This window comes from Moschus berezovskii, chromosome 22 (assembly GCF_049115385.1).
Source record: "Moschus berezovskii isolate FMDL1 chromosome 22, NW_MosBer_1.0, whole genome shotgun sequence".
In the NCBI taxonomy this organism is placed as follows: domain Eukaryota; kingdom Metazoa; phylum Chordata; class Mammalia; order Artiodactyla; family Moschidae; genus Moschus; species Moschus berezovskii.
Window position 1 is genome coordinate 39,398,134 of NC_142481.1, and position 13,929 is coordinate 39,412,062.

The 13,929-nt window shown below is 49.1% G+C and overlaps 1 protein-coding gene across 1 annotated transcript in view; it reads right to left on the bottom strand.

The window, feature by feature from the left end:
- Positions 1 to 2,027: 2,027 nt before the first annotated feature.
- AMFR (autocrine motility factor receptor) overlaps positions 2,028 to 13,929 on the bottom strand; it is a 40,267-nt gene continuing 28,365 nt past the window's right edge. Inside the window, exons 11-14 of the mRNA XM_055412727.2 lie at positions 8,834 to 8,968; positions 6,657 to 6,740; positions 4,505 to 4,689; positions 2,028 to 3,668 (exon numbers count right to left, since the gene is read on the bottom strand). Of these exons, the coding sequence (XP_055268702.2) occupies positions 3,521 to 3,668; positions 4,505 to 4,689; positions 6,657 to 6,740; positions 8,834 to 8,968 (552 nt within the window). The 3' untranslated portion in view covers positions 2,028 to 3,520. The remainder of the gene's footprint in view (positions 3,669 to 4,504; positions 4,690 to 6,656; positions 6,741 to 8,833; positions 8,969 to 13,929) is intronic.

Below are 13,929 nucleotides of genomic sequence, written 5' to 3' on the forward strand. Positions count from 1 at the left end.
GTCTCCTGCTAATGCGTGATCCTATCCTATAACCTGGGCCTCCACCACAGCATAATGGGTGGTCCCAAGGATAAGGCCAAACTGCCTCAGCACTCTGCACCCAGAGGGTCACGTGCACTCACTTGGACGTCTTGAAAAGCTTCCCCTGCTGTACCTGGATCCCGGCAGTCCCCAGCAGGCCGAACACACACGGGACAACCGAGACCAGCACAGCCTGGCGCACGGAGTCAGTTCTCGATTCCCTTGGGTTGCCACGTTTCTGCTGCAATTAAACTGCAAGTCAGTTGAGGCTGGGAGGGAACACAGCTCAGCAAAATCCTTGCGTCATGTCCTTGGATCATTTAGTAGCCAAGCAGTCAAGTGCTCCACCCAGGAGATGGCAGGGGCTGGGTGAGGTCAGTTAAGCGGAATCCTCCACACACCAGCAGCCTGGGAAGGCCTCTCTGTGGCACTACCAGAGGCCTTTCAAATCCGGTGAGGATGGAGGGTAGGGGCTGATACTGCTGCAGAGATCGTGGAGTAACAAGAGGCTAGTCCCCTTCTGTTACAGAGAACGGGTCCAGGGGCTCCTTAGCCAGGACAAGCCTGCTGGTGAGCCAGCCAGGCCTGGCCCTCCCCCAGGTCTTTTCCCACCAGCTTCCCTCACCCCCACTTATCTGTAGAAGGAGGCGCTCCATCTCAGTTGATGGGAAGCCTGTGCTCTCAGGACTTGACTGAGAAGAAGCCCGACTTCAGGACACGGGTCTGGGGGGGTTACAGATGAAAGGCTGAAGGAGGCCATGATTTCTACATGTGGCATCACCTCCGTTTCTCAAAAAAGGAGCCACAGGGTAACAGGGTTCTTGCCCAATTTGCTTGTGAATTCTGTAGCCAAAAACAACAGACGTTTCTTTGCCCTGTCTTACTTAAAATGGAATCCAGAAGCATTTTGCTGGGAAAGGGTGCAGGGAAAGACCAATTCAATTATTAGAACAAGACACCTGGAGGTGGAGCCTATGCGTCATGGTTTCCAGACGCTCCACAAGCGACTCTAATGTGCAGTCAGGTTCAGAACCACTCCTAAGAAAAAGAACGGGTGAGGAGACGGGAGAGGAATGTGTCCAGAGGCAGGCAGGCTGAGTTGTCCCTTGACTAGGTAGGCAGTAGGGCCAGGGTTCCTTGTGCATGCGAGGCCCTGCTCCACAGAGCTCTCAGCTTTACCCAGGGAGGACCACATCTGCAGGCCAAAGATCAAAGAGCACACGGTCTACCCAGCTCAAGTGGGAAGCCAGGTCCATGCGGCCACCTGCGCACCCAGAATTCACATCAACAGAACTAAAATATCCACGAAGATCATGGATCTCTATGGTACATAAAAGCCTCAAAATTAGAGGGGGGTAAAAACCAAACTGGGAACCCAAGATGTCAAAAGGGTCAAAAGAAAATGAAGGGAGTGAGGGAGACCACTTCCAGAAGAGCCCAGAGAGTGCAAGGGCACCTCCACCACCATTCACAGAGCACCCAAACACCCTCGGTTTACAAACCTGAACCAGCTGCCTGGCCTCCACAGCGGAACATGCTGGAGAAGCTGGCACAGCCAAGGGGCTGGGGGCCACCCCATGGAATTGGGGGGCTGGCCTAGCATCCTGCCCTTGCCTTTAGTCTGTCCTAGATATCCCCAAGAAGTGACAGAAGCCAAGAGACAGTAGTGCGCAGAATCCTTTCCTACACAGGTGTGAAATCTAAGGGTGAATTTAGGACTTCTTTTTTTTAAAGGCATGTCTCTCCTGTGTTCACTGTCATATTGTTGTATCCCATTGTCTTGGGACCCTCTAAAATTGACTCCAAAACATCCTCTCTTTTCACACATCTGAAACATAAGAACACACGGAATTGGTATCATGTTTAAAGGTGCACATCATACACACATAAAAAATTATACAGAAAAACCCACCAACCAAAACAGAACACACAAAATCAAAACACCATCTAATTTCTGCACTTCTGAAGAAAACTGCCTTAGCTCCAAGCCACACACAACACACTAAGACAGTTTGCTTTTTATTATTATTATTGTTGTTGTTGTTTTACAATAAAAACAAATAGCTATGCTCTCAGCAAAACAAATTTAAAAAGAAAAAAAAATTAACAGAAATTTACTAACAACATTTCAAGATAAGGCTTTTGAAAGATTTATTGAAATAAATTATCTCAGCCTAAACACATACTCATCGCTCTATTTTCAGTTACTTCTCAACATCCTAAAAACTGTTATGTAAAATACATTTAACTTTGCCAATTTTAGGTAATACTGGATTCTTCCCAAAAGGACTACCATAAAACTATGCTTTCAAACATTAAAAAAAAAAACCAAAAAACCTTAATCCAATAGGACATAAAACTGAACTATGTAAGCTATGATTGCGTGTTTCAAACCCTTCAAGTGAAATTTGTCAAGGATTTGAAAAAGTTCAGACCTGGGTCTGCTCCAAGGCAGGTGGACACAACACCTTACCTTTTAACCAACACAGTTATGAAAATGAAGAGCTCCAGGGAAGAAAGATACAAAAGGTATCATTTATTTCTTCAATGAACCCCTCCAAGAAGTACTCTCCCATCCCCCAAAGACCAAACCCACAGCCTTTGGCATTTCCTAATTGACTTGACCAAGGAATTAAAACCACGAACCAAAGCTTGCTGCTTAACCCTGTCAATGCTGACCTTCCCATGTCTGGGGGCAGGTGGGCAGGGGACAATGAAATACAGAGAGGAGAGGATGGACACGCAGGGCGTACTCATAGACGGAGGCGCTCCAGCATTAACGGAAGTAAAGCTAGCTCTGGACAGGGGGCTCGGAAAGTCCCGGATGTCCTGGCACATAACTGTCACCTCCTCACACCACACCCCTGGGCTTTCTCCTGCTCTGCTCCAGGTATTGAACCAGACACGGTTCTTCCATGATGCCCAGCCGGCCCAGGGCTCCAGAAGCCCGTAGCTCTGGCCTCACTCCGTGACATGTTGAATGCCTCCTCACTAAGAACAGCAGCTGGACAAGAGAAATTACCCTATGGTGCGGAGTCAGGCTCTGGCTGTCCATCTCCACGCTGCTTTGTATGAATCCCCCTGCCTCCAACCCCCATCTGCTGCACACACACTTCCTGCCACATTTGGAGCTAAAGACACCGGCATCTGTTATAACTTCTGCATTAAGGCAGTCATGGACGTTGCCTGCTTCAGGATCTTTGGTTACCCACTTCCTCTTGATCCTCCCCACCCCTCCAAAGTCCAGTCAATGCAGAAGAGATCATGCCTAGAGTTAAAATGTGCAGTGTTTCTAAGGGAAGAGAAATGTCACATAGAAAGTATTACAAAAAAGGATTAAATCTGTCAGCTGTCCAAACACTATTAAGACCACATGCTTTATACAGCGGTGATGCAGTCAAGCCCGCTTCTTCACACAGCGGGCACAACTGGGGACAGGCCTCTTCAGCGGGCCGGGCACACGGCTCGGGCAGAGGCAGCTGAGGAAGGCGAGGAAGCGCTAGGAGGTCTGCTGCTTCTGAAGTCTCCGCTCGGCCGCAGCGGCCAGCATCCTTCGACGCAGGGTCACAGGGTCAGAGGTCGTCCCTTCTGAGGGGAGGCAGCTCTCCGAGGCCGAGTCATCTTCAGAACTTCTGTTCAAGAAACGCCTACCAAAAACCAAAGGTGCGAGTGAGGGACCCGGGGAGCTCTGGAAGGCAGGCCCACAGAAACACACAACATGTGTCCATAATTCCGCCCTTCCCCGACACGGCCACGAAGCTGTCACTCAGCGCCACCCCATAAACACAACACCCCCCCCCGAACGGAGGGGCAGAAGGTCTGCAGCGGAGGCTGCTCAACCCCTCCCTCTCCTCCGCGCCCCCACCGCCCCCCACTAACACACACAGCGTGAAGTCCCTACTCACCAGGCTGGCGCTGGGAACCAAACCCACCCACAGGAACAAACCACCAGCCCTGTCGCCAAATGTTTAACTACCGAGTGCCTGCCAAGTCAGAGAACATTCTCCCTCTGGCTGCCCCCACCCGGGGCTGGGGCTTGTGGGGATGTGACCCATGCTCCGAGGCTGGCCATGCACAGAGTGGCCAAGACGGAGGACTTGGGAGCTGGGCACCAGGTCGGCATGAGGCCCTTGAGGCCTTGGTTTCTTCAGCTTTAAGTCTATTTAATGGGGATAATCACCAGGCTCCCTCTTAGAGTTAAGAGAATGAGAGAACAGCTAGCATTAAGGGTCTAGACCACGCTGGCGCGGAAGTGCTAGCCATGGGCGTGTGGGTGAAAGTGCCCACTGGGACTCTGGCAGCACTGGCCAGAGGTTATCGGGTGGCCCAGTATCACCAGATCCTCTGGCTTTTCAACAGAGATTTGAAATTGGAAATTGTAGGTGACAGGTGCCAATTCTCCAACGCTGGCACCTATGGCAAGGGCTTTCAGGCCCCGGGATTGGACGGGAGGCGCCCCCAGTGGCACTGCGGGCCCGCTCACCTCCGCGCCTGCTGCAGGAGGTCGTCCTTGCGTTGCACCAGCATCCGCTGCCTCTCGTCCGCGGACTTGGAGAAGCGGCTGCCCCGGGCCTCAAAGTCCTCCCCCTCACTGGGCTCTGCCTCCAGCTCACCGAAGTCCAGTGCCTCCTCCAGCCGAGGACTGAGGTCCAGCGGCACCCGCTCGGTCTGGACACAGGAAGCAAGGGGTTGCCGTGAGCAGTCCAGTTCCCCACCTGACCGGAGTCCCTCGTGATGCTCTTCTAGACCCCAAAGGAGACAGGCTGCCAGGCAGGGACCGACAAACACATGTGTAACAGCAGACATGGGGTCCTGATGGGCAGGGCCTGACTCGCCACGGCATGTTCAACATTGGGGAGTAAGTGAAGGATTACCATATGGAAAACAGAAGCACCTAGGAACTGTACTCTCGGAAAGTACACAAGTGAACTACTAATTTGCATTCTGGGAATTTTCTGTTCACCACTACTTATGGCTCTAAAATTTCAACAAGTCTTACCACACGTACTGCACAAATTTTATACCCTCACTTGACTGAGAACAGCCAGGCAGATAAGAATGGTAAATTCTTAGTCTTTTTTAAAACCAACATGAGCTCCTGTCCTGGAGTCACAGGATGTAATAATGGGGCGCTCTCCATGATCGCTGCAACTGTGAAGGTCAGACAATGCCCAAGGTCCTCCACAGGCTGGTTAAGGGCCATCTATGTTGCTCATGCTCCCAGGCCCAGGCTGGCCAGCAGCAGCCCAAGGCAAAGACAAGAGTTGAGGAGCAAGCGGCTGCGAGGCCTGTTTCTAAGAGTTTCTGGTGGGAGCACTTCTCCAGCTTCTCAGCTGAGCAAGGGAGGAACTTCAGGAGAATCCTGGGGCCTGACTTATATGCCCGAGATGTTGAGCTGATCCGCTGACTGGGCTAAATCGAGGTGTTTATTAAGTGACTATCTGTTTTCCAAGAACTTATTATTTCCTGAGAACAGCCAAAAGTGTTATATAGCAAGCTTCCTTGTGAAACAAGTACTTTCTTTTCACTACATTAAAAAAAAAAAAAAAAAAAGTCAGAAACCTTCAGGCTCACTCTGAAAAGTAAGCTGGGAATCAAGACAGAAATTGGATGTGCTGTACCCACAAGGCCACCCAGTAAGCCCAGCATCTAAATTGGAGCTAGGCCAGCTACAAAAACTGGAAAAGCAATGATCTCCTTCTTCAGAAGCCAGACACTATTTTACAAATACTGCACAACCCAGTTACAGATTCGGATATGAACATTTTAACTCAGCAACAGATCTGAAGAAGCCTTAGGAGTTTTTAGTGTTTTCTGTTTGCAGGGAAAGACACGTGAGGTGAAAGTAGCTGCTTCTAAAGAGCCCTGACCCCCGCTGGAGGGAAGGCGGTGCTGTTCTCAGACCCCTTCCCTGTGTGGGGAACCCCACACATCTCTCACACACAAGGAAATGCAAAGACAGGGTTGCTTGGGGGTTTTCAGTCCCTTAAGAAAGTTCCCAGCAAGTACAGTCATCGATAAGCAAATGGGAATTATAGAAAACGGATGTGAACTGGCACCCCCAGGCTGTAGGGTGAAGAGCTTGGGGTAGAGGTACCTCTGCCCTGCACACCGGACAAGGGAGCTGTTTTCGGTTGGGGGCAGTCACCCCAGGTCACCCAGAATGGTTATCTAGACCGATGTGGTTCCCAAGATAACCATGCTTCCCCCTACCCCGGGGGTCTCCTGTTTATGAAATGTGTGGAAGTTCCTGCAAATCCTGAGCTCAACAAGAGAGGTGTGGGGGAAATAACCTGATGGCCTAGGCCATGGAGAGTGGGGCCCGAGTGGTACCCTGCGTCCTGGGCCCAGCCCCACCGCACCCTTTCTGGTGCTACACCCAAGTTCATGGTGGCAGGCCCGGCCAGGAGAGCATGGCCCCTTTCTCCTCCAGGCCCTGAGGACAGTCCCCAGGGACTGGGCTGCCCGCCACACCCGGGCACAGGGAAGTTTCTTAGCCTCTCATGCTGAGACAGGACTGGCATTTGGCCTGCTCACTACTCGAGTGCTCAGTCACACCAACATCAGAGGTGGACGCAGACCACCACCAGGTGCCCCACCCTAATCCTCCACGCTCTCTGGGGCCCAGGCCTTACCTGAACAGAAGCTTCTCCGTCTTCCTGCTCGCCGTTTGGCCTTTCCACGGGGCTATTCAATGCGGGCCTGATGCTCTCTGACCGCTGAAAGAGAAACAGCAGCACAGACAATGCAGAGCCGCTCTGAACTCAAGGAACAGGTACAGGGGGACCAGGAGGTGGCGGGGAGAAGCTACAGCCCCAACAGGCTGAGTTCAACCAATCCCTGGCATCCAAGACACGAGAATGCTAGATTAAAGACCCGACAGAGGAGTCCAAGGCCTAAGCCCGAGAGTCATCAATGCTTAATTTCCCTTTCAGTAATAACTGCACAGCAACAACAAAACGCCAACAGCAGGACAGACAGAGCACTGGAAACCACCTCACCCACCGCAATGTCCTACAAACCAGGTGCCGCTGTTCTCACGCTCAGCCAGGCTGAGACCCTGGCCGACGCGGCAGACACCTCGGGACCCTGCCCTCATCCCTACAGGTCTGTCCCCTCGGTGCTGGCTGGCTGGTTTCTGTATTTCATCGCCCAAGGACGCGCTTTGGCTGTGTGAGGGAACTCCGCGCTCCTCAGAGGAAGCCCTGTGCCAACAACTGATGGGAACTGGTGTATAAACACCCCGGCTCCTCTTCCCTCAGGAGGCACATGAATTCTACACTGGATCCCAGAAGCCTCCAGTGGCTTGAGCTCTAGACACACACGATAGTGACCTGTTGGACGACAAGCCCTTAACCCGCCTCACAGTCCCACCTGCTGCCTGTGTTTCTTAGACTCCTTCCCATGGTTCCCAGAAAATGTTAGTCACTCAGTCATGTCCAACCTTGCAATCCCATGGACTACAGCCAACCAGGCTCCTATGTCCATGGGATTCTCCAGGCAAGAACACTGGAGCGAGTAGCCATTGCCTTCTCCAGGGGATCTTCCTGACCCAAAGATCGAACCCGGGTCTCCTGCATTGCAGGCAGATTTTTTACCATCTGAGTCACCAGGGAAGTATTGCATGGTTCCCAGAACACTTCTCAAATTAACTACTGGCATCCAAATCCTTCTCAGAGTCTGCTCCCAAAGCCACAGCCAGTTCCTACAGGTAAGGACCACAGAGCCACCTCTAATACCTCAACCCCTTTGACTACCAATTCCAGGCTTATTCCCTCTTCAAAGATTCTCACATTTTAAGATTTTTACTAACAGATTTCCACGTTTTGGCATATCAAAACTGAGTGATTTCTTGGTATATGATAGCCTGCATGTGGCTCAGTCACTTAGTCATGTCTGACTCTTTGTGACCTTACGGACTGTAGCCCACCAGGCTCCTCTGACCATGGGATTCTATTCTCTAGGCAAGAGTACTGAAGTGGGTTGCTGTTTCCTCCTCCAGGGGATCTTCCTGACCCAGGGATCCAACCTGCATTTTCTGCATTGGCAGGTGGATTCTTTACCACTGAGCCACTTGGGAAGCTCTTATGATACTCTAATCACATATTCATTCCTTGGTCCTGCTGGAAAGCTTGTCTTTAAAATGTCAGTACTTCTTATACCCATCAAAGAGGTTTTATGATGGGCCAGGAGACAGGACCTTTTTTTAAAAAGTCAATAATACAAGCCTCACACAGAGAGGAACTATACCCAGTGGACAGCCATACCGATGTGCAAAGCCAGCTGAGGACAAAGGGTGCTATCTCCCACAGCCAGGGTTGACAAACCGCAGCCTATAGGACAAGTTACTCCAATGGTTTCTGTAAATAAAGTTTTACTGGAACACAGTCATGTACGTTCATTTCCATATTGTCCACAGCTACTTCAGCACTGCAGCATGGAATTAAGAAGTTACAACAGATAATGCATGGCTTGCAAGGCCTGAAATACTTCAATCTGCCCTTTATAGAAAAAGACTGCCAATCCTTGTTGAAAAGTGAACTGATACTATGACCTCCTGGACTGGTGAGGGCAAACAGGTTTAGGGGATACATCTGCATAAAAAATCAGCCAAATGTTTGTGTCCTTGTCTTCAGCCAAGCCTTCTGGAAGAGTCGGTTCTCAATCATAATTTGGAAAGTTAGGGAATTCACAGAAACCATTCATCAAATCATAAATGATACTCAGCTGTTAAGTAACTAAGAAGTTAATTTAGAAGATTAAACGTTGGTAAGGACAGAATTCACTTGTCATGTCTGAACCCTCCGTTTACCTGTGTGGGAAAAGGTACTTGAATCCGTCCTTCCAGAATGTTGTCTGTTGTTATTTCAACCGAGCGTGTCAGCTGGAGGTCTTGCAATACAAGGTGGTATGGCACCTGGGGAAACATCTCTTGAATCTGATGAGCCTGCAGGACACAAAGAGGCCACGGAGGCGGTCACTCTTCGACAGTTACTCCCTGAGGTCACGGGGTGAGGCGGGCTCTGGGCACTGAACTTGGTGACCGGCCATGAAAACACAAGGACGGGGCCACTGCCATGCTGCAGGTCACTGTCACACTTAGTGCTTCTCTAGAAGGCCAAACAGGAAACCTGGTGACGGCATCAACTCCAAATAAAAAAGCACAGAAATTCGATCCTGAGGCAGACTGAACTAGAATATTCTAGCTTTAAACAGTATTCATTTCAGTCAATCCTGGATTTTGGCACCAAAAAAAAAAAAAGCTCAGTAACAGGTATACAAACATGTTCTCCTTAAAGTTATATATTCCTCGAAGGAACACCAGATGAAATTCAAATGTGTTATGTGGAAGATGTTCCACTCAAAAGGCTATGTACCGTAAAACGGTGACAGTGTCAGCTGCTCAGTCGTGTCCGACTCTTTGTGACCCCACAGACTCTAGCCTGTCAGGCTCCTCTTTTCCTGGGAATCTCCAGGCAAGAATACTGGAATGGATTGCCATTCCCTTCTCCAGGGCACCTTCCCAACCCAGGGATCGAACCTGGGTCTCCCACATTGCAGGCAGATTCTTTACAGTCTAAGGACTCCATTTATATGACATTCGAGAATAAGCAAAATTGTAAGGGTAGAAAACTGACAGGTGGTTCCGAGAGGCTGGGGTGGAAGCAGAAGTGATTACAAAGGGGCACAATGGAACCTGAGGGAGGGGGAACGAAGCTGCCCTGTATTTTGACCATGGTGCTGGTTACACTACTGAATGGATCTGACAAAACCCACAGAGATGGTTACTAAAAACACTGAACTCACTGTGTAAGTTACACTTTGGCCAGTGGGGGCGGGGGGGGGGGGGAGACTCTAAAGAATGTAATTGCTAATGCTGCTCCAGAGCGGAAGTTCTCAAACTGTTCTCTGGAAACGTCACTGAGGCCATCAGGGCTCTAGGGGGTCACATGTACAGAGGGGAGCACGCCACCACCTGTACTTTCATTTGAGCAGCTCCAGATTTTTTTCTCATGCATGTATATTTATTTTGCAAATACTTATATTCAGGATTTTATATGTGGAAAAAGTCCCAATGATCAAAAGAAAAAATGAGGAGGAAAAATTTAACTGCTTCGGAGGCACAAGAAAGACTACTGCTGGGAGAGGACCATGCTGCTGTAACTGCAGACACAGGGGGAATGTGTCTCAACGTCAGAGCGAGAGAGCAGCGAGCAGGGTGAAACCTGCTTGAAGCTTCGCCTGGGGTCACTGTTGGGGCAGAGAGGGCAAGACACGTGTGTAGCACAGAAGGACCTGGTGCTCTGCCGTCCTGGGACCCCTGTACTGTTTCTATGAACATGAGCTGATAATCTTTCAAAACCCAAGTCAAGACAAAGCTAACTGGGGAACAGTCCACAACACCTGGATAATCAAATAACATTCTTCTCTGTTCACAAACAGTTCCCCCTTCGTTTCCCAAATAAAGTAAGTCCAAAGCATTTCTTCCAGAAAATGCAGCAAATTATATATTAGAGCTTTATAAAAAATATATTGCGCCAGTAAATTAGTTGTGCTAAAAATAGGCTATTCCAATCCACGTGGATGGGGAGGAAGAACACCAGGACCTGTCTGTCTAGAATTCTAAACTCATCAACTCCAAGGTAATTCTCATTCCTGGGAGGTTTACGCGCCCCCAGATTCTGACTTTTTTAAGGGGGCAGGTGAGGTGAGCTGACTGAACCTAAAGTGCCCACGCAGAGCATCGGGGCAGCCACATTCCCAGGCCATCTGCCCTCACGACGTCACTCTGTCTCTCTCTGCTGATGACCCGGCTGAGTGCTTCACCGAGACAGCAGAAGCCAGCAGGAAGCCTGGTCTTTTTTTTTTTTTTAATGGTCAAAATCATATACAATCACCCATCTTAACCATTTTTAAGTGTACAGCAGTGTTAACTACACACACACTGTTGTGCAAGACATCCCCAGAATACCTTCATCTTGGCAAAACCACAACTCTAACACCCACTTATCAGCAACTCCCTACTTCCCCTTCCCCAGGCAGCCATTCTACGTCCTGTTTCTAAGAGTCTGAGTAATTTAGATACCTCATGTGAGGGGAATCACGCAGTATTTGTCTTTTTTTGTAACTAGCTGATTTCACTTAGCACAATATCCTTAAAGTTTTTTGGCTGGCTCAATCATACTCCCATTGTGTGAATAGACCATTTTCATAATCCATTCATCTCTTACGGACACGTAGGTTGCTTCTACCTAAATGGTTACTTGAGCCATGCCTTTTTAAAAAAACTATCTCAAAATGACATGCCTGCAGCCATGTCCATCCCCCACCCAACCAAGGTGAATGCCTCTCTCCTGGCTCTGGAGCCCAGCCCGTCCTCCACCTCAAGAACTGTGCCTTCAGTTAACTTTATTCTGTACCATCAATCTCTCCCCCTCTAGTGATCATTCCTATTTGCATACCAAGCATGCTTTAGAATCTTTTTAAAAAGACTCTTGGGGACAGAAAAGAACTAAAGAAAAGGTCTCAAAGAGGTATCTGTACACCCATATTCGTAGTCCCAGGACTCACGATAGCTAAAACATGGAAGCAACTCAAGTGTCCACTGACAGATGAATGGATAAGCCAAATGTGGTCTCTCCATACAAGCGGATATTTATCCAACCTTAAGAAGGAAGGGAAAAAAAAAAAAAGAAAGCAGGAAACTCTGACGCGTGCAACATCACACCTGAACCTTGAGGACATAAAGCTTAGTAAAATAAGCCAGTCACACAGAAAAATTTATGATTCTGCTTAAATGAGGTTCCTAAAGTAGTCAAATTCATAGAGAAAGACAGGAGAATGGTGGTTGCCAGGGGCTAGGAAGGGGGGAATGGGGAGTTGCTGCTTATTGGGTTAGGGCTTCAGTTTTGCAGGATGAAGAGTTCTGGAAATGGATGGTGGTGAGAGTTGCAAAAAAACATGAATATACTTAATACCATTGAACTGTACACTTAAAAGTGGTTAAGTGTATGGTATGAGACACACTGGAAAAGACCTGATGCTGGGAAAGATTCAAGTCAGGAGGAGAAGGGGGCAACAGAGGATGAGACGGTTGGATGGCATCATTGACTCAATGGATATGAGTCTGAACAAACTCCAGGAGATAGTGAAGAACAGGGAAGCCTGGTGTGTTGCAGTTCACGAGGTTGCAGAGAATCAGATACACGACTGAGCAGTTGAACAACAAACAACAAAAACTAGAAAAAAAAAAAAAAGATGACCCGTGGGGAAAAGAAAAAGCATACAAGCTTAGCACTTGCTTCTATGTGTATGTAAACACTGTGAAAGAACACAACACAGAAACCACTAATCAAAATTGTTATTCCATGTGAGGAGGGAGTCTGGGCAGATGGAGGCAAGGACAGGAGTGTGACTTCACCAGATACTCTCTATAGGTTTTGTTTTTTTTATTTTGGGGGTGGTTTTGGTCATGGCTCAAAGCATGTGAAATCTTATTTCACTGACCAGGGATGGAACCTATGCCTCCTGCAGTGGAAGTGGAAGCATGAAGTCTTAACTGCTGAACCACCAGGGAAATTCCCTACAGGTTCTGAAATCTGTGGATCAATGGCCTGCTCAAAAATCTTAAAGAAAAAAAAAAAATCAACCAAAACTCCTCTGATGGCACACCCCTATGAAGCTACCACCTTACTTCTTTGTACCATCTTGTAACACACTGCCAGCTATTGAGTGTCTTCAGCTCCCACTCATTTTTCAATCCAACAATCTAGAATTCAAGCCCTCAAGCCATGGAAACTGCTTGTTCCTCTCCAGCTGATAACCACCTCCACCCTGCCACACTCAAGACGCACCTCTCTGACTTCATCTGCTAAGAATTACCACATGCCTGACCTGCCTCTTCTCCTGGGGTTTCCTTCCTTCTCAATCACTGCCATGGCTCCTCTCTCTCTGCCAGACCTCAGCCCTGAGCCCTCTTCTCTTCGTGAGCCACCTTCTTTCCCCTGAAGAGATCCAGCCCCCTACGACTTAAAGCTCCTAAATGTCTCTCTCCAGCTGGATCTCTTTCTTGAGGTCCGCAACTGTCTACATGACATCTCTACCTGGCTGACTCACAGACACCCCAAGGTCCCCGGCCAAACAGAAGGCCGAGGTCCTGTGCTCCATCTGTTCCTCCCTCAGTCCTATCCATGTCAATACCTGGTACCACTGTCTGCTCAGTTGCTTACCTGAAAACCAACAGTCCCCTCGCCCCATGACCCTACATCCAAACCAAAAGTACTGTCAAGTCCTATCAGTTCATCTTCAAAAAGCCTTCAATTTGCCATTTCTTTTCATCTTAACTACCAACACCCTGCTCCAAGCCACCATCCTTTTTGGCCTGAACTGTTGCAACAGCCTCCTAACTGGTCTTGCTGGTTCCATGTCCGCCCCTGTAAATGTCATTCTCTCAGAAGTAAATTATTCTCTGCTAATGGTCCTGTCAGTCACAGTCCCCTGGGGGAGGAAAAAAAAAAGCCCCGAATGGCCACTAACACTTTCATCACAGAATCCAAATGGGACTGCGGCCTGCACACCCCACGTGACCTGCTCTGCAACCTCGACTACGTCACAGTCTTGGTGTGGACTCACACGCTCCAACCACAACCACTTCCCTTAGTTTCCAGGACACTCTCGCCTCATGGCCATTGCACCCACCGTTTCCACTGCCCCCTCACCCTTCCTGTCCCAGCTTAAATATCACCTCTCGAGTCTTCTCTGAATGTCTCCTCTAGAACAGTCTGTACTCACCACCCCACATGACCTGCCCTGCAGCCTGCAGAGCCCTCATCCGCACTGGCAATGACCTCGTCTGCTGTGTTTACAGTTGGTCTCCCTCTCCCCCGCCATGAAGAAGTCACACTTCTC